Source organism: Ptychodera flava, chromosome 1 (genome assembly GCF_041260155.1).
Source record: "Ptychodera flava strain L36383 chromosome 1, AS_Pfla_20210202, whole genome shotgun sequence".
Taxonomy (NCBI): Eukaryota; Metazoa; Hemichordata; class Enteropneusta; family Ptychoderidae; genus Ptychodera; species Ptychodera flava.
Window position 1 is genome coordinate 52,353,183 of NC_091928.1, and position 26,778 is coordinate 52,379,960.

A 26,778-nucleotide genomic window follows, 5' to 3' on the forward strand; every position below is an offset into this window, starting at 1 on the left:
CTTTAGACAATTCTTTGATTGAACTGTTAATAAAATGATGTGACTAATATTGAATATTTTGTGTTCAGTTCAAAGCATGACTGCCACACTGTGCACTCAAATCACATGAAAGATAATGTAGTGTCCATACCATAAAATCTGATTGAAAGTGGCTGAGGCTGTCAGTCTCATTACATCATTCTTAGTGTTTGTATTGAGTTGTTCTGCTAATATTTCAGTCTGCAATCATCAACAGCCAAAAATGACAAAGGATGTTTAATTTGGAGCATGAGAAGAATGGGAAAATAACAATTCTCAATAAACAGCCTTTGATATTGGTTGAACAGACCACTGTGATTCATTGCACATGAAGAAGTCATGGCCCATCCCTTCATGATGAAAACAATGGCCGTTTTCTTAGGGCGACTCTAAACAGTGTTCTGTAGCAACTGAATCCCTTGGGATTATCTTATATAGTAATAACAGTCTAATGTGGGCCCACTCTCATTCAGTCTTGCCCTTGAGCTTAAGTTCACTACATCTGATGGCCATACCATCCTCAGAATTATTTTCCAGTGGGGCTTCCAGAAGCTTTATGTTAAACTGTCAACGCTGAAATTCTCTACACTTTTAACCCTTTTCCTGCAAGTCCATATTTCACCACCAGGTCAAGATGGTTAAAATTAATGAAACACAACATATTCCATATGGTGTATTTTAACATAATACTGTACATTTGAAAGCTGTTGAAAACACAAACACTGTAAACTTGATTTCTTTGGACTAAAGATGCTATAACAGACCAAGCTAAGTGGGTGAAAATATGTCATGTTTTTGCTCAATACCGCTTTTTACTGACTTGGCTGATGGGGAAGTTGTACTGTCTGGCAGAAAAAGGGTTAAATCCTCTCTTTGTCTTTTCATGGTAGCTTTTTACTGCAGACAGTTTCCTATACTGCATGAGACAAAAAGATTTTTTAAGATATCACAAACATAGAACAATTGCATACCATTTACACTATTGAAGAATGCTCAATAGTCAGTAATGGCATTAATACTGTAAAGATATACCACCGTAATACAAAGATACGGAGCTTGATGGCAACCAATTGAAATATGAATTATTCTGAGTCTCACAAAGCCTTTTTGCAAGCACAAAATCATCTATTCATGAATTGCAGGTCCAGATTACAATGTTATCAGTTGTTCCAGTACTGGATATGTAGTCTGGCAGAGCTTCCTTGCTGACCTATAGTTGTTCTAGCAATGGAGATGTAGTCTGTGAGCCTCCTTGCTGACTTTTGTAGATGACCTGCAAGTTCATTGGTTGCAGTTCCACTTCAGGACTTGACAAGTAACTCTCAGAACTCTGCTGTACCATCTGAACAAGGACAGAATGAACGTGAAAAACAACAATTTTTTCAATGTACACGTAAATTGGGTGTTGACGTTTTGAGTAAAATTGGATGCAACTGGAGTTTTGGTTTAATACAGTCTGATGATAACTTCAATGAGAGTATATTGGTCTTCATGAAATTGCATGAGGTGACATTAATACAATGTAATCAGAACTATTCTCAACACTTTCAATAGAACTGCAAAGGATGCAAGGGGGTCAAACCATGGACAGTAGATGTGTGTCTGGATGTAACTCTTTGGTTGAGAAATAATGTGGCTGAGAGAAGTTTTTTGAAACACTTTGAAAATGATGGGCAGAAGGTGACAAAAGGAAAGACACCAAGGAGAAATGAACACATGGTAAATCACATTCAAATTGCCTACTTCTCATTGCTTGCTATTGCAACCAGATATGAACTGAAAATGCTCACGTGTTTCATTATATATTGCAGTTATGTGTAAATTTGAACCTTTGCCAAATGTTTGCAACTTCATTGAAAGTATTATGATCACTGCCGATTAATTCTAAAAGGTCATGAAGTATACAAGTATGTAATTAGCTATGATAAAATTATTAAAGTTCTTTGACTGCTGTCATTGTATCACCATTTTATCTAGCAAGTGTAATTACCGTTGGCCAAGTCCTTCAAGCCATATATGTCAAGCTGTGAAAGCTCATTAGATATGCAAATTGTAAATTAGCTGACATGAAAATGTGAAATGACTTTCGATATTGTTTTAACCAGGTATAATCATCAATGTACATGGCATTTTTTGCCAATTTGATTAAGTAAATCCCAGTATATATCCCTAATAAGCAAAGTTCATTAAATATGTAAATTAGGGATTGACTTGAGTAAAAATGCTTAATGATTGTCAATAATGTTGTATTATGGTATCTGCAATATATGTAGCAAGTTTTGTCAACTTTGGTCAAGTAAGTTCAGATATATATCTCTAATTAGGAAAGTTCATTAAATATGCAAATTAGGAATTGGCTTAAGAGAAAATGCTTAATGACTTTCAATAATATTGTATTATAGTGTCTTTAATGTACATAGCAAGTTTCATCAATTTTGATCAAGTCAATTCAGATGAATTATTGAATGTTCTTTTAGCACAACCAAACATTTTCATTACCTGAACTAGTAACGTTTCGCCGTTACTAGTTCAGGTAATGAAAATGTTTGGTCGTGCTAAAAGAACATTCAATAATACTATGTATTACCGACCTGAAGAACATGATAAGGGATACAATTCAGATGAATATCCTTAATTATGAAAATTCATTTAATATGCAAATTAAGAATTGGCTGAAGTAAAAATGTCTTTTGACTTTCAATAATGTTATATCACAGTATCTTTGATGAATATATCAAGTTTCAACAACTACAATCAAGTTAATTCAGATATATATCCCTCAGGGCTCGAAATTAACTTTTTACCCTGGTAGTCCCCTTGGGCTACCATTTTCTGAAGTTGGTAGCCCAGTGACAATGGCTGGTAGTCCATGAATATTTTAGTTTAGGGATACTTTACTCGTCCGAGTATAAGCCGCGGTTCAGCAACACAAAATGGCAGTAAAACTAGGGGCTTCAACTCGAGAAACCCAATGTTATGTGTCACGACCGCTTAATTTATGCTAATTTATGTACATTTTAACACTTTGTATCACTTTCAAAATCGGCTTACACGTCCAAAGATATTGCATGGAGATAGTAGGAGACTAGAAGGTAGTAGGATATTGTAACTTGAGTAAAGAAAAACAAAAAAAATATTCTCATGATCTTTATGAACTGGCATGCCTTGTTACACCCAAGTCTCTCTCGACAACCATAGATAAAAGACAGAGAAACTCGGCCAAGCTTAACTGACACAGTGTTTTATATTACTATTTCAAATCGAACTGATTACACAATTTCTTGATAGAGAAGTGACAGTTTTGTGAAATTTCAGCATCAAAACCCCAAAACTTGACACAAGTACGTCTTGTATGCTGCCGATCAACAGCATAGTGCGAACTGGCAAGCAAAGACTGCACACGGAAAAGCAACTCAACATTCTAGTGTCAAACGCCCTGCATCTTGTGAAAACAACATAGCAGTGAAACTTGAAATAGTCACCAGCAAAAACTCGCCACAGATGAAAGGATAATTGTTTCAAACAAATGAAACTGCATGTTGAATTTAGATCGTTCGAAAATGACGGACATCGCACGCCAAGTATTTCATGTCCCAGGCTTTGGTAGTCCGTGTGGGCTACCATTTCATGGACTTTGGTAGCCCCAGGGAAAAATTGGTAGTCTGTGGACGCGGGACTACCGCTAATTTCGAGCCCTGTCCCTAATTGGGAAAGTTCATTAAGTATGCAAATTCGGAATTGGCTGAAGTAAAATGCTTAAAGACTTTCAAAAATGTTGTATCATAGTAGCTCCAAATACATGTAGCAAGTTTCATCAACGTCGGTCCAGTCATTCAAATATATATCCCTAATTAGTAAAGTTCATTAAATGTGCAAATTAGGAATTGGCTAAAGTTAAAACGCTTAATGACTTTCAATAATGTTAAATAATAGTATCTTTAATATACATACCAAGCTTGGTCAATTTTGATCGAGTCAAATCAGACATACATCCCTAATTAGGAAAGTTCATTAAATATGCAAATTAGCAACTATCTTTCATGTAACCCCTTAATGGTTCCCACTGCTGATATATCTTGGTGTGATCAACATTTGTAGCAAATCTCATCAAATTGTGTGTGGTCGTTTTTAATGTATATCCGTTTTTTTCTAAAATCACTACAAATGTCATGCAAGCCACACCCACCAAAAACTAATCAGTTCTTGCCATTTGCTAACTGAATATATGTACCAGATTTGATTCTGATCTGACTAGCCGTTTTTGAGATATCGGACCAACAGACAGACAGACAGACAGACAGACAGACAGACAGACAGACAGACAGATAGATAGACAGACATCGCTGCGACATATGCTCACGTGTGTAAACACGTGAGCAAAAAATGAAGTAATGGAGGACCATTTGCTACCAGTATGATGAAATTCAATGTTCTTTCAACTTTGTAAAGTACATCTCTCTCTGTTCTGTGTACGTTTGGTGTGACTTACCTGAGACTGTCTCAATGGTGTCTGTGTATTGAATGCTCTGTTCTCAGTACGTTTGGTGTGACTTACATGTACCTGAGACTGTCTCAATGGTGTCTGTGTATTGAATGCTCTGTTCTCAGTACGTTTGGTGTGACTTACCTGAGACTGTCTCAATGGTGTCTGTGTATTGAATGCCCTGAATGAATACTGTGTTCTTGCTCGGCTGAAATCAAATCAAAGCAAGACTGTGACCATCCACCACTGATTGGATATGTAAATGAGGGAATTGATAGTGTACATTACAACTAGGAAATTTACTCGTGAGCCATGCATATTCATTAACCATCGCACTGTCAAATGGTATCTATGTACAAAATCATCAAAATTACAATTGCTATGTATATTGTATGCTTTACAAGGCCTAATGACAGAAGATCTCGAAAGCTTTTCCCATATATTGTTTGTTGAGCAATATGCTCTTTGTTTGCATATTAGAGTAATCAACACACATTCTGTCTATGATGATATCATTTTTGGAGCAAAACTTGGTTTCCACCACAGTTTTGAAGGTTATCACAGTGTAGCTTCACTGTGCAGTGTCAGTATAAACAGGAATAAATGAAAAAAACTTTGCATGAAGGGCAACTCTGACAGGAAACTGATGCATAATGGTATGTTTGATTGTTTGAACACAATGTTGAATGACAATTGTGACTGACTGGTGTAGCTCAATTCACAGAACTCGAGGCATTGAGATGATCAAATATCAGTGATGAATAAATCCAGTGGTCTGATGTCTGAAGCCACCACACCTTATGTCTAGTCATGGAGGTAGGAAGAGAAGGAGCCTGCACGAGAAATAAATGGATTAACCACCATTGTATAATGCCCTGATAATCCTGTTATCTCCTTTCTTATCCTCGCTTTAGCCGGTCCTGCAAGGCCGCCTAGTCACATAACTGTCAAATTTAATGAGTTCGAAATATTTTTATCGTGGATTTGAATTGAATGCGTAGACTAAAAATACTTTGACAGCACATGCGCAGTTAATGATTTTTAACACAAGAGGTTATGTAACTCGTCGGAGGACCAGATTCAGATCAGCCGGACGCATAAAAATCGAGTACGGAAACATTTGTTCGTCTCTACAGCTTATTTACAAGTCACACTACTTATACTCTTTTCGGGGGTTTCCGCAAATTTCCGCAAAAAACGTCGACATTGTTTTGAAAGAACGTAACCTGGGTTGTTGATAGTCATATCAGGTTGACGTTGCGACGCGTTGCGTTTCTGTAATTGAAGTCAGAATTTCAGTCACTTTGCCGACCGGGTTCAGTGATTAGCATAATGTAGCATCGGGAGTCTGTGTTACGTCCATGCTGATAGTAAGTCGCTATGGTATCTATCTTATTTATCGTTTATTAAACATTGCAACTTTGTAGATACTACTACATCCACGTCGTATTGACGATAGGGTATTGTTATCAGTACATAATTTTCTCCGTGCCGTCGAACCATGGATTGCTAAAAGGTCAAACTAGCTGTGTCCGTAGTCGAACTGGCCACTCTTGCTAATTTGTTTCCAGTGTTTCGTGTCATCTCCTTCAAATTCAGAATACTTAAAAGTTGAAAGTTAAGAAAAATCGTCGATCAGATCGCCCACTTCACTGATTCAGTCATCACATGTCTGTTCGCGGAAGACGCTATACTTGTATTAGCGCATGCGTACTTTCTATCCGACTATACCCGAAGAACATCGAACCGTATCCGAACTGGCATAATCCAATTATGGGATTACCCGGGCAGATGCGTCATTGTTTGCTTAGCAACAAGCGGCATGTTTCATTTCCCTCAAAGGAGACAATAGACGTGCAGGCTCCTTCTCTTCCTACCTCCATGGTCTAGTGAATGTAATATTCTACTGTGCTGACAGACTGATCAACACAGATACATGATAGTGATGATCTAGTGTGTACCAGTGATCTCCCCAGGATTTTCTGATAGAGTGGCGGCTAATTTGCATAACAATAAATGTAATTGTTCTGGTAATGACTTTCTATTGTTTACCAAAAATTATAGAGTGGCGGCCACCACTCTATAATAGCTCTGGGGAGAACACTGTGTGCTGAAGATTACATGTAGCAAACTATGTACCCTGGTAGACAAAATGACAACTAGACACACACTAATAGTATTCTCAGGGCTAGTAAACACTGAATTGTTTTGCCTATACCCCTGTTTGCATATAATACACATCAAAAGTGATTGATAGATTTTATTGCAGCTGGAATTTGAAAGCAGAATGTGAGTTGTCAAATAAAAGGTTAACCAGCATACAACCATATGCAGGTATAAACAATAATGTAGTAATGAACACTTTGATTAGTCTCCTAAAACCCGCTGTCTTGCCGCTAAATTCCCTGATGGCAGGCTGATGTGCAGCATCTTGGAAGCTGATATCCAATTATAATACAAAAAGACTCCCTAATATGCTGTGAATAGTGACAATTGTCCAATAAGATATAAACTTCCAAGCATGCTGCACATCAGGAGCTAATAGCAGACGCCGCTTGCAAGGCTAATGAGACACTAACCTACTGACTATCTTCCTGGAGGATGGAATATTCAATACACTGTGTTTCAGACACTGGTTTGTGCTCGGTGTTTGCTGTGCAGCCGTGCTTTTCCCGTTTTGGGCAACCAGTCGGGGACTGTGACGGAGGCCACGGGAGGGTGAACTTGCAGAAAGGCGTCGGTGAGGTTTGAGGAGATGTCTGTGATGAGTGGATGGAGATGCTGTTGGAGTTACGAAGCTACAGGATATTGAAATGGAAAATAAAAACAAAATGTTAGTGAAATGAATGTCATAAATCTGTTGACATTAAATGTACTTATCCATGTTCTTTTCTCTTTGAAGTTGATCAATTAGAGAAGGGTTCACGTACATTTGTATATCTTGACATACATGTATTTAAAATCCAAAGACTACAATGTTTCAAGAAAATGACTGTAATTTGTCAAAGATCGCACTACAAAACAGCAATTTTGCCAGTTTTTCAGTGCCGTGAGTCTAAATGATAAAACTGCTTCTAACAGAAATGTACCAATAATCCTCAGTGTCAACATGCACAGCTGACTCATTGCCTTTTCAAGAAGTGTGCAAAGCACCACAAAGGGTGTCCTTTCATGTACTAGTGTAAGACTGATACAATATACATATACCTTACATACATGTATCCTTAAACAAGCGACCTAGCGGCCGATATAGCTCCGCTGTGTTTATGTAGAGAATAACTATTTTTGACACATGTTGATGAAGAAGGTGGAAATCTTTGATAGCTCAATGCAGTGGCCAGAAAAAAGTGGCTAAAATAGCTGCAAAAATACACAATAGAAGATTTCATTGTACTTTGAATATATCACATTGGATCATCCCTAAGAACATGTCAACCAAAGCTATCTGATGAGTAGTTTTTTGGAGATAAAATTTTCTGACCAAAAATGGCAACAATTGCCCAAAAAAATAAATTTGCAGATTTCATCATAATTTCAAAAGATCAAATTTAGTTCATCTATAGAAACCTGTATACCAAATTTCAAAGCTGTTGAACAGTACTCTTTGAGAAACACATTTTTTAACAAAAAATGGAAAAAATTGACCCAAAATTCAAAATTGCAGATTTCGTTCATCTATAGAAACCTCTATACCAAATTTCAAAGCTATCAGATGAGTAGTTTGGGAAATACACATTTTTTGACCAAATTGGCAAAAATTGCCCCAAAATACAAAATTACAGATTTCATCAGAAATTCAATATATATTACTTAGCTCATCTGTAGAAACCTGTATACCAAATTTCAAAGCTATCAGACCAGTACTTTTTGAGAAACACATTTTTTGACCAAAAATGGCAAAAATTGCCCCAAAATTACAAAATTGCAGATTTCATCATAATTTCAATAAATATCATTAAGGTGATATGTAGGAACCTGTATACCAAATTGCAAAGCTATCAGATGAGTAGTTTTGGAAATACACATTTTTTGACCAAAAGTGGCAAAAATTGCCCCAAAAATACAAAATTGCAGATTTCATCATAATTTCCACAAATATCATTTAGTTCATCTGTAGGAACCTGTATACCAAGTTTCAAAGCTATCAGATGAGTACTTTTGGAAATACACATTTTTTGACCAAAAATGGCAAAAATTGCCCCAAAAATACAAAATTACAGATTTCATCAGAAATTCAATGTATATTACTTAGTTCATCTATAGAAACCTGTATGCTAAAATTCAAAACTATCAGACCAGTACTTTTTGAGAAATACATTTTTTGACCAAAAATCGCAAAAATTGCCTTTAAAATGCAAATTTGCATATTTCTGCACAATTTGAACAAATCTGAAATAGATCATCCCTAGGGACGTATGTACCAAATATCAAAGCTATCTGACTGGTAGTTTTGAAGGAGAAGATTTTTAAAGATTTTTTTACCAAAAATGACAAATATTGCCTTAAAAATACAAATATGCAAATTTCACCACAATTTGAACAAATCTGTCTGAAGTCACCCTAAGTAAACTGCATATCAAATTTCAAAGCAATCAGACAAGCGGTTTCAGAGAAGAAGATTTTTTTACCAAAAACACCAAAAAATGCCCCAAAAATACAATTATGCAAATTTCACTACGATTTGAACAAACTTAAGTGAGGTCACCCCAAGTGAGCTGCATATAAAATTTCAAAGCAATTGGACTTGCGGTTTCAGAGGAGAAGGCAATTGTTGACGGACGACGACGACGACGACGGAAAATCAACCTATTTGATAAGCTCCGCGTCGCTGACAGCGGAGCTAAAAATCATCAAAATGTTTGTTCATTTTTTGAACATCAAAACTTTTGTTCAGTATTGTCTCAAGCAATGCTAAACTAGTTGTACACATCTGAGAGTCTTTTGTTTTCAAAGAGGACATTTTTTGAGCCATGAAATATTTGGCAGCTTTCAAGCCAATGACATCCCAGATGAAAATGCAAGAACACACTGAACACATGCTGAGATCAGTGAACAGCAAGCACTGTGATTTGCCCGTGTACAAATAGAATGAAGTGGCAACTGATTTGCAGTTTGATGGAATAATGGCTGGTTCATTGGATACAAACATAAAAGCTACTAAACCTGTGTTCTGATGCAATCTCACACGGAGAGAGATGAGACTCCTCGTCTGTCAACATTGACCTCTGACCCGCTGACATGTGATTTTCCTTTCCCTGCATGTCGTCACATGGACCACTGGTATGACGCTGGATACTGTGCTCTGAATGGTTAGCTCTGTTCCTAAGATAGTATGAATGCATTCTGGTCCCTGACTGTTGTGTGTTTGAGATTGTTGGTAGGGCTTTACCAGGGCCTCCTTTCAGCTGGGCCTTGGGTTGTTTATTAGTTTTGCTTTGGCTGCGTTGATGTGTCGGTGTGAAGATGTTTACAAATTTACTGAACAGAGAGGTGCTGTCTGAAATAGCAAAGTACATGTACATTTATATTGATTACAAATAAAAGTTTGGAAATGTCTACATATGTCTGATAAAAGAAAATTACCAGATACTATGAATTAAAGAGGCACTCCCACTTGGTAACATTTTTAAAACACATTTTTTTAATGCCAACGGTCGATATTTGACGTGGCGACTGCGCGCGGATCGCGAAATATCGATAAAAACATGTCATTCACCAAGCATATTTTTCACATCCCGAAGTTTTACGATCTTTTCTGATTTTCACCTGAAATCCACCGAAGGTATGTTGTTGTGCTGATTGACGATATTCTAGGGAGTCTACAATAAGTTCGAACGACGCAATTAATTTACTTCCCACTGCAAAGACTTTATATACAGCATTATGCCATTACCTCAGGTAAGTTTTGTAAAACTTCTCCTTAGTTTTTGTCTTTTTCATTATTCTAAATCAGTTGTACTATATTTTTAACCAATACCACATAAACATCAGTTTTTACGTGTCAAATATTAGCCGCCTCATATGACTACATTTTGTCGTCTGCCACACAGTACGCCGCGCGCGTGGTATGCGTCTATATGCATACCACTTGGCGGCCGCTATGTATCAACCGCACGTAACTGTGCTAGTCACCTACATTGTATGCGAATTCTGGTGGAATCAAACTTTGTTTTCCGTTTTTTCTCAGAGTCAGTAAGACTCGGCTTTCCCCCAGGGGGCATGACCGATCACCGACGCGAGTGATACTGTGGCGTACAGCAGCGTCAGCGTAGACTCGTACTCCATAGCTTAGTTGACAATGGCCCCAGTGCCGAACGTTCGATGTTCGGAAGCTGAATTTAGGTGGGCCACCGGAATTCAAACTTTTACTTTTTTGAGGACATGTTTTTATCGATATCTCGTGATCCGCGCGCAGTCGCCACGTCAAATATCAACCGTTGGCATTAAAAAAATGTGCTTCAAAAATGTTACCAGTGGGAGTGCCACTTTAAGCTCAAAGAAATGTTAATCTTTCAAGATGAAGCATAAATAACTGGTATTTGAATGTCAATCATTCTGTGTTAAAATTTAGCATTGGGGGCGGAGAATTGATTTTCAAAGAAACACAAGAAGATGAAAACTCAAATTTCTCAACAGGCCTCAAAATAAGTACCTAAAGCACTCCAAGGTTTTCAGTCTGAAAATCAGTCCCAATGTATATTATCAACCTTTACAATTGAAGATTTAACACATACATCACAGAATTCCACACAGTAGTTATCATTCGAAGATTGATTGATTGATTGACTGATTGATTGATTGATTGATTGATTGATTTATTGATTGATTGACTGATTGATTGATTAAGTCAAAATCACAATAATTACCTGTTTCATCATCACTGAGTTTTCTCTTCTTATTGAGATGAGGTGACTCTTCAACAAACTCAACACGGGTATTACGTAGCTGCCTTTTACTGCCTGCAAGATGCAAAACAAATTACTAGAATACAATGTCACTACTTCATAGCTTATAGGCAAACACTCTGCTGTACAGGTGCATGCATGTAGGTATTCTTACATAGGTTTGTGGCAAAGGTACAGCACTGTATGGAAAATGAAGGACATTGATAAGATGCATGTGATTGAGATGATTTAGACACTGCGATGACACTTGTTGAAACACTTAACATCTTCTACCCAACAGTAGGTTCAGTGAATACATCATTAGCGGGTTTGGTGTGATGACAAATTCGCACCTCTATTACAAATCACACAGACGAGAGCAAAACATATTCCAATGAGAACTTACACAGCAAATTAAAGGAATGTGAACTTCTGATATTGTCAACAAAGACAAAGTGATTTGTGACGTAGCTGTATGAAATATGTGAGATATAGCTTCATCATACAGTACATACTCTACGATAGGTAAAAAGCCTCTTGAACACCTTGGAAAAAACAGAGGGATGGCCACTTTGTATAATGATGCTTATTTTGCATATTCTGTTGTTGACAAAATGCATTTTTTAAATGGTTATTATCATATGAATATAGCTTTAAAGACACTAGTTGCAAACATGTCAAAATCTCCTTGTGGAGAACCTTGGTGAATACCTGTACAATGAATTCATCTCACCAATGATACAGATGTCATCAGCTTATTCTCATTGATATCAATGTAGGTGTATGATTGTGATGTTACCTGATTTATTTTTCTTTAAATCTTCTTCTTCCAACACTGCAAGCAGTGTGTCTATCTCCCATTTGTGAACTTCAGTGTTCCACAGCACTGGCATGAACACATCATACTTGATTCTGCAGAAAATACAGTTACATATTACATACCAGCATGGTATAATATTTGTAACCCTTTCAGAACAATGGTATGACCCATACCCATCATCACCAATGTTGAGAGAGGACCTACACATATGTACATGGAACTGCACTGGGTTGAATAGGTCAAGGATAAACTGGACAACAGTTATAATAGCAAATTCTTTCTGTTGTGATATCCATGGAGATTACTGTATGTCATTTGTTCTTATATACTTATACCACACAAACAATGCATATAGTTTTTTCTTTCAAAGTTGCCCAAAGTCTCAGAAAAGATTTGACTAACATTGTACAGGGGGTTCCAATGTCTGGTTCATTGTGAACAGTTTTTAATTTCTCTCCACTGCTCTGAATAATGTTTATGGAAAAGAGTTGACAGTACAGTGTACATACATTTCCATAGGTGGTCTGAGTAGCTTAGGTAAGGCACAGTTCATGTCTTTGGTCTGCAGCAAATCATCAGAGTGGAGTTGTAGAATTGCTAAACCAACACGGAATATCACTGTGAAACCTGAAATCAATAATTGGATATGTTTGTTGTACATGATGAAAATTATCATTGAAACATGAGTATTTTTCTTTATGGTCCATTTCATGAATATACATGATCTTTTTCATTTTCATTGCTTTCATAAAATATTAACCCTTTTCCTGCCAAGTTCATATTTCACCATCAGGCCAAGTTGGTTAAAAGTAGTGAAGTAAAAAATGTTCCCTATGGTGCATTGTAACAAAAACTTCAAGATTTGAAGATCCCAGAAGACAAGATACTGTAAACATGATTTTCACAGACTAAAGCTGCTGTAACATACCAAGCCAAGTGGATGAAAATACATATGGTTTTGGCTCAACACCGCTTTTTACTGACTTGGCATTATACTGTCTGGCAGTTAAAAGGTTTTCAGGAAGTAGGCAAAGAAACTGTAGTTCTATACATGGCACAAAAAATACCGGTGAAATCGTCAAAAGTTAAAGTAGCTTTAAGGTAGTTTGTGCCTTTAAATTGAAATATTTAACTTTTTGTCTGAAATTTCCTCAGGGAAGCTTTAAACCATTTCCTTTCAAAATCAAGAATAAAAATTGGGGTCAATGTACAAAGTTTGGTACCACAGAAATAGATAACCCAATATTTACTGGCACTCAAAATTCAAAATGGCTGCCATCCCTCTGTTAACTCTTTGGAGAAAAGTGAAGATTTGATTTTCACAAAAATTGGTTGAAAAACTTTACTTATTCCATGAGCTTCAAAATGAGCCCCCACAAGTGGTAGACTAAAAATGTATGGTAAAAGTTTGAGAGTTTGAATATCAGTCCGATAACCTGTAAGCAAATCAACCATCCAGGTATTGGCAATTAATTATTGATACAAAGCATTGCAATCTATCAATCAGATCCAATTCTACAGTGCAGCCTCATTTTCATACTTACCATCAAGCAGAATAAGATCCCATATTGCCAAGACAGTATCCCAACAAGGCAGAGAAGTATAGAGACACAGGAACCATTGAGTTACAAACATCAAAGGAAATAAACCCTGGCAGTCCTGGTACAGAGTTAGTGTCATAAGGAAAACATGAAAAGAGGAAATATTAATAGAAGTGATCATGAAATTTTTTTTCATCTTTCTCTAAAATTTGGGAATTTGAAAATACCAATATATTACATGTACACCTGGAGCATTTGTGCATAAATCATGGGCACAAAACAAGCTGTTTGCTTGGGAGGAAGATTGGTAAAATGTAAGTACATTGTACAGTACATTGTACTATTGTATGGCAGTTGTGCAGACTTTGGTGACACATTCTGATATATCTAAACTTTCTGAGATATTATGTCCCTTTTTTAAGCTCATTGTAGACTTTCTGACAATAGCTTTACAATGGGTGAAAGCTGGTGACATGCTAACAGACCAAGGAATTTTCGTCTGTTCTATCAAATATAACATGTACATTGAAACTCTGAAATGGTAGGATGCAGTCAGTCTGATTAAAATCAGATGTAGAGTATGGCGACGTCTACTTAGGTGTACGTGGTATTCTCTTGCTGTTGCCTCTGTAGTGAGAGGCAACAGCAAGAGAATATCTCATATGCGTAAGTAGACATCGCCATACTCTACATCTGATTTTAATCAGTTTGTGTGCCCACTAAGCCAATTTGACGTGTCATAATGCAGGGCAAACCCAACTGACATATTGAAAGTACAAGTAATATGACGCTGTAAAAAGTCTGCCAATGACTAAAAATGCTTAGCAGATTCATAATTTACACAAATAAATTGTTTCCTTGTAGTTTTTGGGTGAAAAAAATATCTGAATATATCATTTCTATAGGTCTCCGCAGTGATACTTCGTGCTAATAGTACACTTATCTTGCTGATCGATCAATGTGGAAGGAGGCAGCCATTGTTGTTTTCATTGTCTTCTCATTGACTCACACAAGAGTACCAGGAATTGAAAAAGACATATGACCATAGAGGGTGCTATACTTGCAACTGCATGTGGTGACGCAGAGCTTGTCAGCTTTTCTTTGACTTGACTCAAAATAAATTTTTTTCACCTCCCCTTGGAGGGCACACTGGTAGGATGACATGGTCCTATCTGGTAGGAGCATGTTGTTCTGGTCAACTAAGATGTTGCGATTGTTGCATTCATACACCACCAGATTTGGTACGACAAATCGTTCACTGAGGGAAAATTGGACCATGTTCATGAGAAGTGGGATGGAAGGTTTTACTTAACTCAGTTCACCGGAGAATAACTTGAAAGGCTGAAAAAAAGAATAAATGACAAAAATGACACATACCAGTCGGAATGTCAATTTAGGAAATCTCTGGTGCATTAACTTATGGAATATTGCAGCATGTTTCTGAATTCTGGGTGAAAAAAACACACATAATGTAAGATTAGGGAAATGGTATGAAAATTATTTCTACTACAGGTACACTCAGTGTTTTTGTTCAGGTCGGTATCTTGGTAAATGTTACTAGGGTCTCCCAGTCATTTTACCAGGGTTCCCCTTGGTATATCAATGCAATCAGATTTAGGGACAGCAGAAATGTTACAAGGGTTCCCCTTGGTATATCAATGCAATCAGATTTAGGGACAGCAGAAATGTTACAAGGGTTCCCCTTGGTATATCAATGCAATCAGATTTAGGGACAGCAGAAATGTTACAAGGGTTCCCCTTGGTATATCAATGCAATCAGATTTAGGGACAGCAGAAATGTTACAAGGGTTCCCCTTGGTATATCAATGCAATCAGATTTAGGGACAGCAGAAATGTTACAAGGGTTCCCCTTGGTATATCAATGCAATCAGATTTAGGGACAGCAGAAATGTTACAAGGGTTCCCCTTGGTATATCAATGCAATCAGATTTAGGGACAGCAGAAATGTTACAAGGGTTCCCCTTGGTATATCAATGCAATCAGATTTAGGGACAGCAGAAATGTTACAAGGGTTCCCCTTGGTATATCAATGCAATCAGATTTAGGGACAGCAGAAATGTTACAAGGGTTCCCCTTGGTATATCAATGCAATCAGATTTAGGGACAGCAGAAATGTTACAAGGGTTCCCCTTGGTATATCAATGCAATCAGATTTAGGGACAGCAGAAATGTTACAAGGGTTCCCCTTGGTATATCAATGCAATCAGATTTAGGGACAGCAGAAATGTTACCAGGGTTCCTAAATCATTTACCAATATTCTCCAACCTTAGCAAAAACACTGCTACACAAGCAATAGATAAATTATACAAAATTACAGCATTTATTTACAGTAACAGTCATTTCTATTTTTTGTCTTAAAGGGGCACTGATTGTTTATCAACTTTATCTGGAAGCACATTGACCAACTTGATAAAAAATTCAGTAGCAAACAATGAATTAAAACAATGTAAGTACTAAAAGTCAACTTAGTGTGAGAACCAGGGATTAAGGAATGCCCCTTTAAAAAAAATTATTATCATATGTTGACATTTCAACGTTATCTTTCAGGTTTACTTAGCACTGCATGTTTAACTATCTTTTTAAAGTTAATCCTCTTTCTACCAGGCTCGGGCCGGGCTCCATAGACAAACCATAGAAATAATTACAATTTGGGAGAAAGAGGATTAATTCTTCAATAAAGACTAACTTCTATCAGTCCCCCTCCAAAAAAAAAAAAATACTTTCCATGTTATTAGTGTCACACCCACTTTAAAGAGCAAAAAAGTACATATGATAAATCGCTTCCAATCTCTGCAGAAATAATTCAAGTTCAAAATTTGCAACATCATAATAAAAGACACATCTTATATAATGACTTTAACATTACCTGTTCATATCATGTTCAAAATATCCATAAAGGTACTTGGGTCTCTCAAAGAGTGATACGATAGACCAGAATGCATTCTCTTCATTCATGTGCATCAGAAACATGGCAACTATGTAGGACATTCCTGCATCAAAAATATAGATTTAACATTTCATTACCATTATTTCATTATTGTCAATTGTAAAGCATGTCACCATTTGGTGATCTTTTCTATTGCTCCATAAAATACAAAAAAGAGTACATGTCCATAGACCCTTGTTTTTCTCGAGGGTCTATGATGTATGTCATTGTATTTATATTTGTTCTCATGTATCCAAAAAGAAAAAAAATTAGATGCATGTTGCTAGGGATTGGATATAACTCTTTGAGCACCCACGTCAATTTTTCTCCCCTTTAAAAAATATACCCTAGTCAATTTTCTCAGATTTTTGCCAAAGTTTGGATAAAAAACTGTAGCCAATAAAATATGATGTCCACGTGGTCCAAAATTATTTAAAAAATTCATCAAAATTTGCAAAATGTGGCAGTAAAATTTTAGTGGGAAAAATTACAGCACTCAAAGGGTTCAGACTGTTATGGTGGTATTCAGGTTCAGACTGTTATGGTGGTATCTCCATCTTGAATTATCGGTACAGACAGAAGTCAAATAAAAGAGGTACAAGGGAAATAATCTGGTGAACTAAATTTTGTAATGCTATCGTAGAAATACATGTATTGGTGCTGGTCTTCTGCCAGGGAAGTTACCTGCTGATAAAGGTGACAAAATTGCAATGGCGACTTTTCCATTTGTGCTCATGCGTTTTATGACGTAATTTCTATTCAATCTACGTTGCAGAACATCGGAATGATCATCAGACTGAGATTTTCGTCAAATATTTTACTTTGTGTTATAAAAAGAGTGTTTATGTAGATAGTGTTTTAAGGGTATCGTTTTCAATAAAACAAATCACAAGAAACGAGATGTAACACTAATTTTTTTTGAAAATCTGGACCAGCTTCGCTATTACTGTGAAGATCTGTCGAAGCCGTTGGACGTACGTAGACCTATCGCAAACAGAGTGTTAGACAGTCGCAACAAGCTGGGCCGCGATCGGAAGTTGAGGAGTCTGTCGTCAATAATTTTAACTAATTAATTACATGAAGGAATAGAACAAGACTTGTGTCTTGTGCTTGAAATGATTGATAACACACAAAAGGCTTATTTACTGTGAGAAAGTGATTTGATGCGTCAAATGTTTACCCACTTGTAGCCATGTAAGTACATGTAATTTGCAATTTCAATAAATTTGGGATAAAAGGATTGTCAGCTCGTTCAGTCTCACTCAATGGTCTACATTCCAAATGTTTTTGTGCTTGGACCTATTCAGGAGCACCGAATCGGCCCTCTACATGTAGGTCATGAACAGTCATGAAACTTTGCTAGTCCTAACACCTAAATAGAAGGAATGAGTGTGCCAAGTATGAACTCCCTAGCTTCATTGGACTGGAATTTGTCCAATAAAGAATAGGACTGTGACTTATGTGTCTCCCTCTTCCAACTACAAATTTTCATAAGGCAGATCATATTCTTCCTCATCAAAAATTATTTTGCTTTCATCATCCTGTCTAATTCATTTTCTGGAACAATGACTCATTTGTGGCATAATGTGTCTATATCAGTGAGGGAGGCATCATGGGCCAGTGGCTAGAGCAAGTGGCATCGGCGTTTCACTTGCCTGAAAGCGACTTTCACTTCTCCAGGGACAAGTGAAAAAATAATTGCCTGGAAATCAAATCCACATTTTGTCGGCATAACGTGTTGATAAAGGTGCTGCCGATTAAGGTGACATTTGTTTCCATGGTTTTGCATTGGTATTTGTCACACATAATGTTACAGATAGTTTGCTCCATAGCTTGACGATCTCAGACTACATATTCAATAGATCAAACAGATAACACACAATTGTGTTGCAAATATTTGCCTCAGATTTTATGTTGCCTTCTCATATATGCATCAAATTTACAGATTTTACAGGTTACAAACAAAGATTTGAGAATTTATCTTTGTTCTCAAAACAGAGGAAGAACATGGCCGATTTGAATAGCATTCATGAATCATTTCTTGTCATGAAGCATGGTAAATAGAAAATACTACCCATTTTTTGTAATGAAAGCCTCATTAGCTTCACATTTCTCACCTAACTGTCGGTCACCATTGTCGGCAGGCAAGTAAGTCGGCAGCTTTACCTGTCGATAAAGGTGCTGCCGAGCAGTGTGCCCTCTAACTAACAAGATTACAGAAAATTTTTGAGTCAGATTGAAAATTTGCTAATTTTTTTGAGTCACCATGTTTCATTTCCTATTCAACTGAAAATTTTCTTGCGTCATGGAGTGTCATATTGGCTTAGAGGGCACACTGCTGCCGAGAAAGGTGACATTTGTTTCAGACGTCAGTTCAGTAGTGTTGTTTGCAACACCAAATGATATGGATCACTTGTGTAAGTTTAGTTTTGTGTATGGAGCATGTTGTCAAATCAAGAATTGTGTTTTTCAATGGCTTCAAATCTGTAAATTTTATTTTGTGTTCAAGTGTAACCGCAGATAACTAAAACAGCGTATTTTCGTGATCGAATTCTCATTTGCTAATATAGCTTCTATTCCCAATTCATCATTGAACAGGGCCATTGTCCACGCCAGGCTAGACTGATAGTAATATCGTACAGATAAGTAGTCTGCTTCATAGCCCTGCTTACAATGCTGTGTGTTCCCAGCGTTATACGGCCTCCCATCACACCCCTGCTTACTCTCAAACGCGGCCCCGATTTGGACCGCACGAAAAACTATCTTTTCTAACTATTTTTGGCCATAATCAACTTGATTTCGCTCCATGTCTACCAAGATACATTTAACTCAATCGCTCAGAGACTAAAAAATTTGCTATCGTGGTGTCCCAAACCGTTAATTTACCGGCGATTCACGGTCAAGGGTCCAGTGGTCGGTCATTAGTAAGATATGGCCGGCCACTGGACCCATATTTTATAGTATCCCTGCGTATTCTACAATTTTAGACATGCCAAACACTTTAGTATCAACGCAGAAATCAAGAAGCCACAGCGCAGCAATCAGCTCCATTTCCTATTCAGGCTATGGTAGCATAACATCACGTCAATCGCATCAACGTCATCGGCAGGCAACATAGCCGGCAGCCAAATCTGCCAGTGACAGTGATACATGTAAACAAATTTTTATGTAAATATGACGCATGCGCACTAAAATTTGTCACCATTATTGGCAGCGGAACCTTAACGGCCTAACACCGGAAAGGATATTAAAATTTCAGTAATACTGAGACAAGAAAATATTCTCTGAGACTGCTATCAGCACACCTTACCTTGGCAATATCCAACTGTAGGGTTATACCTTGCATAGACGGATAAGACACGGAAGAGACTTGCTCTGCCTTCCTTGGCTTCCAATAGCCTTCCCATGAACATCTGATGAGTGGGAAATGTCCTCTCTAGAAAGGGAAATGACAACACCACACTATCACCACCAGCATCTCTCTTTACTATACATGTACATGTTGCAGTGCAAGCATAACATGTATACCAATAAATGAATCATACACAGTGTATACAGGAAGGTACTGTACACTAAAATCAAGTTAGGATTGAACAGTTTCTTCAGCTTGAACAGATATATACAACATGCATGTACAATTTTTTAAATATATCAGGAGAGGGACTCGGGTACTCAAGTACTATGTAAGTTCATTGTTTCAGGTCAGACAACCATAGAGAATACAGTCTAATGGTGAAGAATAAATGTATTTTTTTCAACGGAATTAAATTTGTTGAATTTTTCTGTAATGTGGACATGACTTTGTTCCCTTCATATGTATCCCAGTGATTATGAAGTGTCTGAGTGATAGAATTAGGTGTGCCAGTGGCATGTTGTGGTCATGGCAACATTGCAACTTCATATTAGGTCACTGAACCATGCTCTTCGGGGATGGGAAAGAGGCTCTTCCATATCAAAATGCTAACAGTGATTTGTGCAAAATTGCAGTTACTGAGTATTTTTAGAACAGTAAATAATTCCAAAGAGCATACAGTTTACAATGACCAGAGTGAATTATGAGTTGCACAAATTTTGATAAAACCTGCATACTGGAATACCTCCATGGGTTTCATTTGATGTGATATGTCATTCATTAGCTGGCTTCAGATGTCTACTTTGAAATATCAAAATTAAACTTGCTATCAGGAAGTTTTCAACATTTCGACACTTGCTTAATCAACATTTCACAAAATTCAACAAGTTACAACTAAGATTAATTATCACATTTTGCAAAAGTAAATATACCAAGTACTATTACGGAATGTACTTGTTGTATGTTTACTTTATGGACTGGATACAGACTCACCAACATCAAGAAAGATCTGTCTGAGCACAGATATTGGAACTTTATTATTAGTTTTCATGTCATAGACTTCATCTTTGTGTTCCTCTAAGAACTCATCTGTGTGCAGCTCCATGGCACTTTTGCTGTCTCCGTACTCACTCACACCAAGATCAACCAACTGGGATCGGACTAATAGAAGATTTTCCTGTGAACGAAGATGCCATCTACTAGTACATGTACATATATGAACCTACACAGAAATGACTGCACACAAATCGGCAAAATTGCAATGAATCTATATGAGATTGTTGCACAAATGACTCTCGTGTCATCATTTGACTTGAAGGAACTTAATGCACTGGCAGTACATGTACATGTATGTTGAGAGACAAAAGAATTAACTGCGAGACAAATGCACAATAACATTGTATTAATAATGCAATGTTGATATAGGTAATACATGTACATGTATAAATTATTTCCATTACTTTGTAAGTATAATCAAACATGCCTTTTATGCATTGATTGGAATCTACTGCATTCAAAAACAGTACATCATGGCCTAATCTACGTGTCATATAGAGATTAGTTGATGGGTTTTTTCATTCAATGGTTTATTTTTTTGCAGCCCTCCCCTCTTTATGGGAGTGATGTGAAATTAAAGGCGCCCTTCTCAATCCCAGGTTCTCGCATTAGCGAATGTGTCAACAGCCCATTAACAGTTTGTCATTCTTTTGTTTTTCATTGAATATTTTATCAAGTAAATAATATTTATATTAGATAAATCTGATCATTGAGTGGGGAATTAAAGACCACAGAACTATTGTGGAAAATACCAACACATCTCCACATCTGATTTTTATGATCAGAATGATCATAGCCTCCTTAAACTAAAATGACCTATACATGTAGCAAGAATTCATCAGAAGGGTAGGACTGTCAAATTTAAAGGCATACATGTACCGGTACATGTAGGTCAGGCATCAGATTGTCTTGCCAGGAAATTTACTTACTCCAGATTACAATTTCAATGCACAAACAAAAGGCTATGTTAATTCCACAATCCTCTTTCAGACTAAAACAAACTTTATCCCTGGGATTGATTCCCCTACATGTACCTATAGGCTTCATTCAATACATTTTGCAAAGATTATATATCAGTGTTCTGTTTCTATGAATAATGTTGTTTTCTTAAGAGGGTGGCTGTATCGAAATGTTTCCCATATCTTAAACATCACTTGATTATTAGAGTAAAACATTAAAGGTCTACATACCATGTAATTGAAACCTGATGAGCATTTGATTTTATCACTCTCTAGGAGATTTTTCCATAAAACACCTCTGAGACCATTGGGTACACCACGTTTGATGTAATTCCGTAGTTTGTTGGGCGAATTTCTCCATGTGGTTTCCCACTCGCTCAGCATGTCCCTCCATGTGTTCAGCTGGTACTGGGAATGTTCAGGAATACTGGCGGCGGATAGTAATAGTATGGAAGCTTTGATGAGTGGTACTATAATTAAAACCGTTTACACAGGTATTCATTTGCTACATCGAAAACAAAAGCCTATTTTACATAGTCTTCGCACGGTCCCTCCACAATGGAGGGACAGTGGTTTTTGGAACCATTGGAGTACACCATATTTAGATGTGTGAGAATGTGTACTACAAATCCGTACAGAGAAAATTCGAATATCCTGCACAACCGCCACAAAAGATCTTCGTAACGCCAGCAAACTTGTCGCGATGTCCGAGTATAGACCCTCGAGTTTCTCGATGGTCTATGATCTTAGTTAAAAGTGTTTTGCAAATAACGGTCAAATCATGGAGGTAGCTAGCCTACCTCCATGGTCAAATAAACCATAACGGCCAAGACCAATATTATAACGAGGGATCAAGACAACTCAAAACTACAGGTAGTGGTAGCCTACCTGTATTCGTGACATCTTTGGCTTTCGCTGAGGTCCACAACACATCCAGGCTTGAACGCTGCAAAACCATAGCTGTCGAAATATTGCACGTCTTCAGGAATAGCGGGCGTTTCTAGAGCGTTCGGATTTTCCATGCTAACATGGAAAATGGATTTATGGAGCCCTTGCCTGTAAAACTCATGAGAAATGAACCACGCAAACAGGTAGAATTCAAAACTTCAAACACTACCCTGTAGCATTTTTGAAAATGGCCGCCCTACACGATGCTGAAGTTATTTTCGTATTCGTTTTCGTATTCGTTCGTATTCGTATTCGTATTCGTATTGGAGTCACTGACAACAATTTTTATTTTTAGTCCAAATTTCGTACGTATTATATAAAAGTTCTGTCTTTACAGAAGTTAAAGTGCTTTTTATATGACAAAATATCAATACTTCAATATTTGAGAATGTAAGTTGAAAAAGATCCAATCTTTTTAGGCCCTAGATTGAAAGATATCGTTGTTATCATTAGAGGAGAGATTTTAAAAACAAACGGCCAGTACACAGGCACTCCTCCGCTGGGTAGTCTGTTGAATAGATCGATTTTCGGCTCGATCTATCGATCCCGTAGTCGATATGCGCGCCATTGTAACCAAAATACTCACTAGGTTACAGTGGCGGCATACTGGCCACGGGATCGATAGATCGAGCCGAAAATCGATCTATTTAGCAATCTACCAAACTATTAGCGCCTGTGGGCCAGTAGTCTTTGGAGGAAAGATTTTTTAAACAAACATCATTTTCGTATTCGTATTCGTATTCGTTTTCGTATTAACTTCTATCACAACAACCAACTTCAACATTCTGTTGACATCATTAGTATCGATAATGGAAATTTAGCTGACCCGCCCAATTTGACGAGTTGTAAACTTAAAAGGTAATTTTCTTGTTTTAAACTGATATCTCTGAGAAAGTGATCGTCATAACGACAGTGAATGCAGGGCTCAACGTTATCGCATGCCCGTAAGTCGAAATTTTAGGGCAAACCTTGGACCTTGAAAATATCAGAGGCTTTTGTAGTGTCACGAAAACCTTAAAAATTATATATATATGACATGCTATATTTAGACTGCTGTCGCAAAGGAAAAACGAGATGAATAAAATGGCATCATAGGCCTATGTCCCGATCGGTACATTTGTTTCCCTAATAAAGATTAAATTAATGTGTGAGCTGTTGTCAGAGTCTTTACTTGAGTACGGCCCATCTCTTTTTCTTTCCTTGCGTTTGCGTCAACTGTCATTGCCAGAACATGTTAATCAACTTGCGTTATGGTAAGATACACCAGAATGCATGGAAATTAATTTGTATCGCGAAATATCGAGAAACACCTGTATTCTATGATAAATAGGCTTCAGCTAGTCTAGTAGCTGTCGCAACTGGCTCAATCGGTTTCCGTCATTTGTTACTGTGCGATCCAGTTTTAGAGTTACGCAGTTTGCCCCGCTCTACAACTCCGTTCTGCAGGTCACTCCAAAAACTTTCAGCAGTACTATTTTGGGGGACCAATTAAGCCGCTAGCCGTAGATAGCTACTTTTTTCAACAAAAACTCTGAATAGAAATGCAGCAGCTATCAACTTTCGATAGATATTTTGTAGGCAAGAGAACAAAAGTCAAACGTATATGCGCATTGAATCCTAGCTGTGATATCGCAGCGGTACTTGTGGCGTGTATCGAACTCGCTCGGGTCATTGAGGTCATCGCCACAGTCCCATCCATGGTCTGTTCATGGAAGTTTTTACATCCATGGTCAGTTCTACATAATTGCAGTCGCTACCAGGCAGATTTGCCATGATATTTCAACAAAGTTGCTTGCTATTTAGATCTAGCTGAAAACAAAAACCTTTATGAAACATGCTAATCTGGTCCAAGCTTGATGAAATCGATGCTTTCATCTGCTTTCCAAAGGACGATTTCCGGAAATAGTCTAGCCGGTCACATGCCACTAACGCAAATATTCATTACGCACGTGAACGCATGAAACTGTTGCAGTACTGGTTGCTTGTTTTCCCTTGTCAGCTATATTTTGATGACATTTTATGCTGGGATTATGATTGGTTCAGTTGAAATGATGTGACAGCACTAAAACTGCTTCTGATACTTGATTGGATTGGGATATTTTGACAGATCATTCAAGATAACATCAGCAGACACATTGGCAGCGCTGTGCAGTGGAGAGAACGCGCTCAAACCTTTGAGTAACTCCGCTCAACGGCTATGCTTATTCAATGCGTATTTTGGGGTCGCGGCCTTTCGGGACAATGCTCCGGAACACTGAGCGAATACAATTTGATCACGTATACGGTATGGAGAAATGTCTTGAAAAAATTCAGTCGCAATCTCATAAATTTGGTCGCCTATGCGACTGAAAATGGTCGCTACTTTGAGCCTTGATTGAATGTACATGAATTATCGGTCGGTCCGGTTTTATGTTATTATTGCTCACATCTTTACTCTGAAAGTTAAACTACCTATTGTGATTGATTTCTGTTACTTTCTACCTGTAGCAGCACGTACAACTTTGTCGTAACTTGCAATTTTGTAATTTTTGCCTTACCGCACTCACTGAGTTTTGTAAAGTATTGTATTGTATTGTTATTATAAATTTATTTCAGGTCTACGTAGAGCCATGTCAAAATGAAGTAAAATACTTGAAATACAAATTGTAAATGGATATAGTTTTCTAAAGTGAGTCCCAAAAGGATGACCGGATATAACAGTTTTCACATTTTTTTATTTAGATGGTTGTCCTGGACAAGTCCCCCGTTCATCATAGCTTTCAACAGTCACCCGTTTTGCAGCGCCTCACAAAAATCTGTCCTCCCCGCAAAACAATGGTACAGTCCAGGGCAGCTCCTTTGCATCCGCTCTCACGAGTCCCATTACTTGGCACTGACCACCTGATTTCGGGGTGCATCAGCTGCCCGGTCAAGAGACATGGCAAGCGAAGATGCTGCCTTACCAGATCCCAACCGATTTTAAGTATGTTTTTTTCAAATAAAATGAGGTGAACAAAATTCTTTAAAATCTACAAATGCAAATTTATGTAAATTTAACCAAATTTGGCAGATGAAATTACGAATCAAATTATCACAATATTTAAACCTCAGTAAATATCGTATATTGCACGTTTCATACCTGAAACCTGGACTAAAAATAACATTTTCTGTCAGTGACTCCAATACGAATACGAATACGAATACGAAAACGAATACGAAAACGAATACGAAAATAACTTCAGCATCGTCCGCCACACTTCGTTATCAATCGGACTACTCAGGTTCATGAAAAATAGAGAAGGCCGCCTAGCCTAGTTTCCTACCCGCTTTCTACCGCTGGCTGCGCTGTTAAGAAAGGGGCGCCGGGCAGCTGGGGAACGAGACTAGCGAATGTACGTGATGTACGCGTATCCCGGGGTTTATATATCATAGTTGTATATTTACCCATTTTCGATGCTAGGCGGCCGGCCCGCAGCTATCCGTGGCGGGGTTGACCTTTTGGTGACCCACATAGCGAACGCTACCCCGCTAAAGATAGCTGCGTTTCCACAGCTATCGGGGAACAATTATTTGACCTTTTTCCTACCTATTTTATATTTTCGGACAATTAAATAATTAAAGATCAGGTGGAAGGGATTAAGAGACAATTTTGAAATCCCCAACTCTTGCTGTTTATAAAAAAACAAAATGACTTTAAAAAAGCATGAAGAACTTATCATGTCATGGTCTCCAATCCAATTCTGTAAAACATTTTACACTAATATGCTTTTTTGGGAATGTGCAACTTGAT

General features: G+C 37.5%; 1 protein-coding gene across 1 annotated transcript; it reads right to left on the minus strand.

Moving 5' to 3' along the window:
* Positions 1-161: 161 nt before the first annotated feature.
* LOC139140730 (USP6 N-terminal-like protein) lies at positions 162-23,210 on the minus strand. Its single transcript, XM_070710119.1, has 14 exons — positions 22,950-23,210; positions 22,293-22,488; positions 21,040-21,223; positions 20,005-20,130; positions 16,635-16,758; positions 15,124-15,193; positions 13,750-13,864; positions 12,715-12,832; positions 12,185-12,297; positions 11,368-11,460; positions 9,665-9,998; positions 7,081-7,299; positions 4,646-4,709; positions 162-1,360 (listed from the first exon to the last, which is right to left on the minus strand). Exons 1-14 carry the CDS (start codon positions 23,081-23,083, stop codon positions 1,229-1,231), a joined length of 2,022 nt encoding a protein of 673 aa, XP_070566220.1. The 5' UTR covers positions 23,084-23,210; the 3' UTR covers positions 162-1,228.
* Between the last annotated feature and the right edge of the window lie 3,568 nt (positions 23,211-26,778).

What these genes read in the sequence shown, in the direction of transcription:
- LOC139140730 (XM_070710119.1), bottom strand. Translation starts at nt 23,083, where the DNA reads ATGGAAAATCCGAACGCTCTAGAAACGCCCGCTATTCCTGAAGACGTG. An exon ending in CAAAGATGTCACGAATACAG is followed by an intron (nt 22,489 to 22,949) that starts GTAGGCTACCAC and finishes ATCCGCCGCCAG; the next exon opens with TATTCCTGAACATTCCCAGT. An exon ending in TCCAGGAAGATAGTCAGTAG is followed by an intron (nt 4,710 to 7,080) that starts GTTAGTGTCTCA and finishes ATTTGATTTCAG; the next exon opens with CCGAGCAAGAACACAGTATT.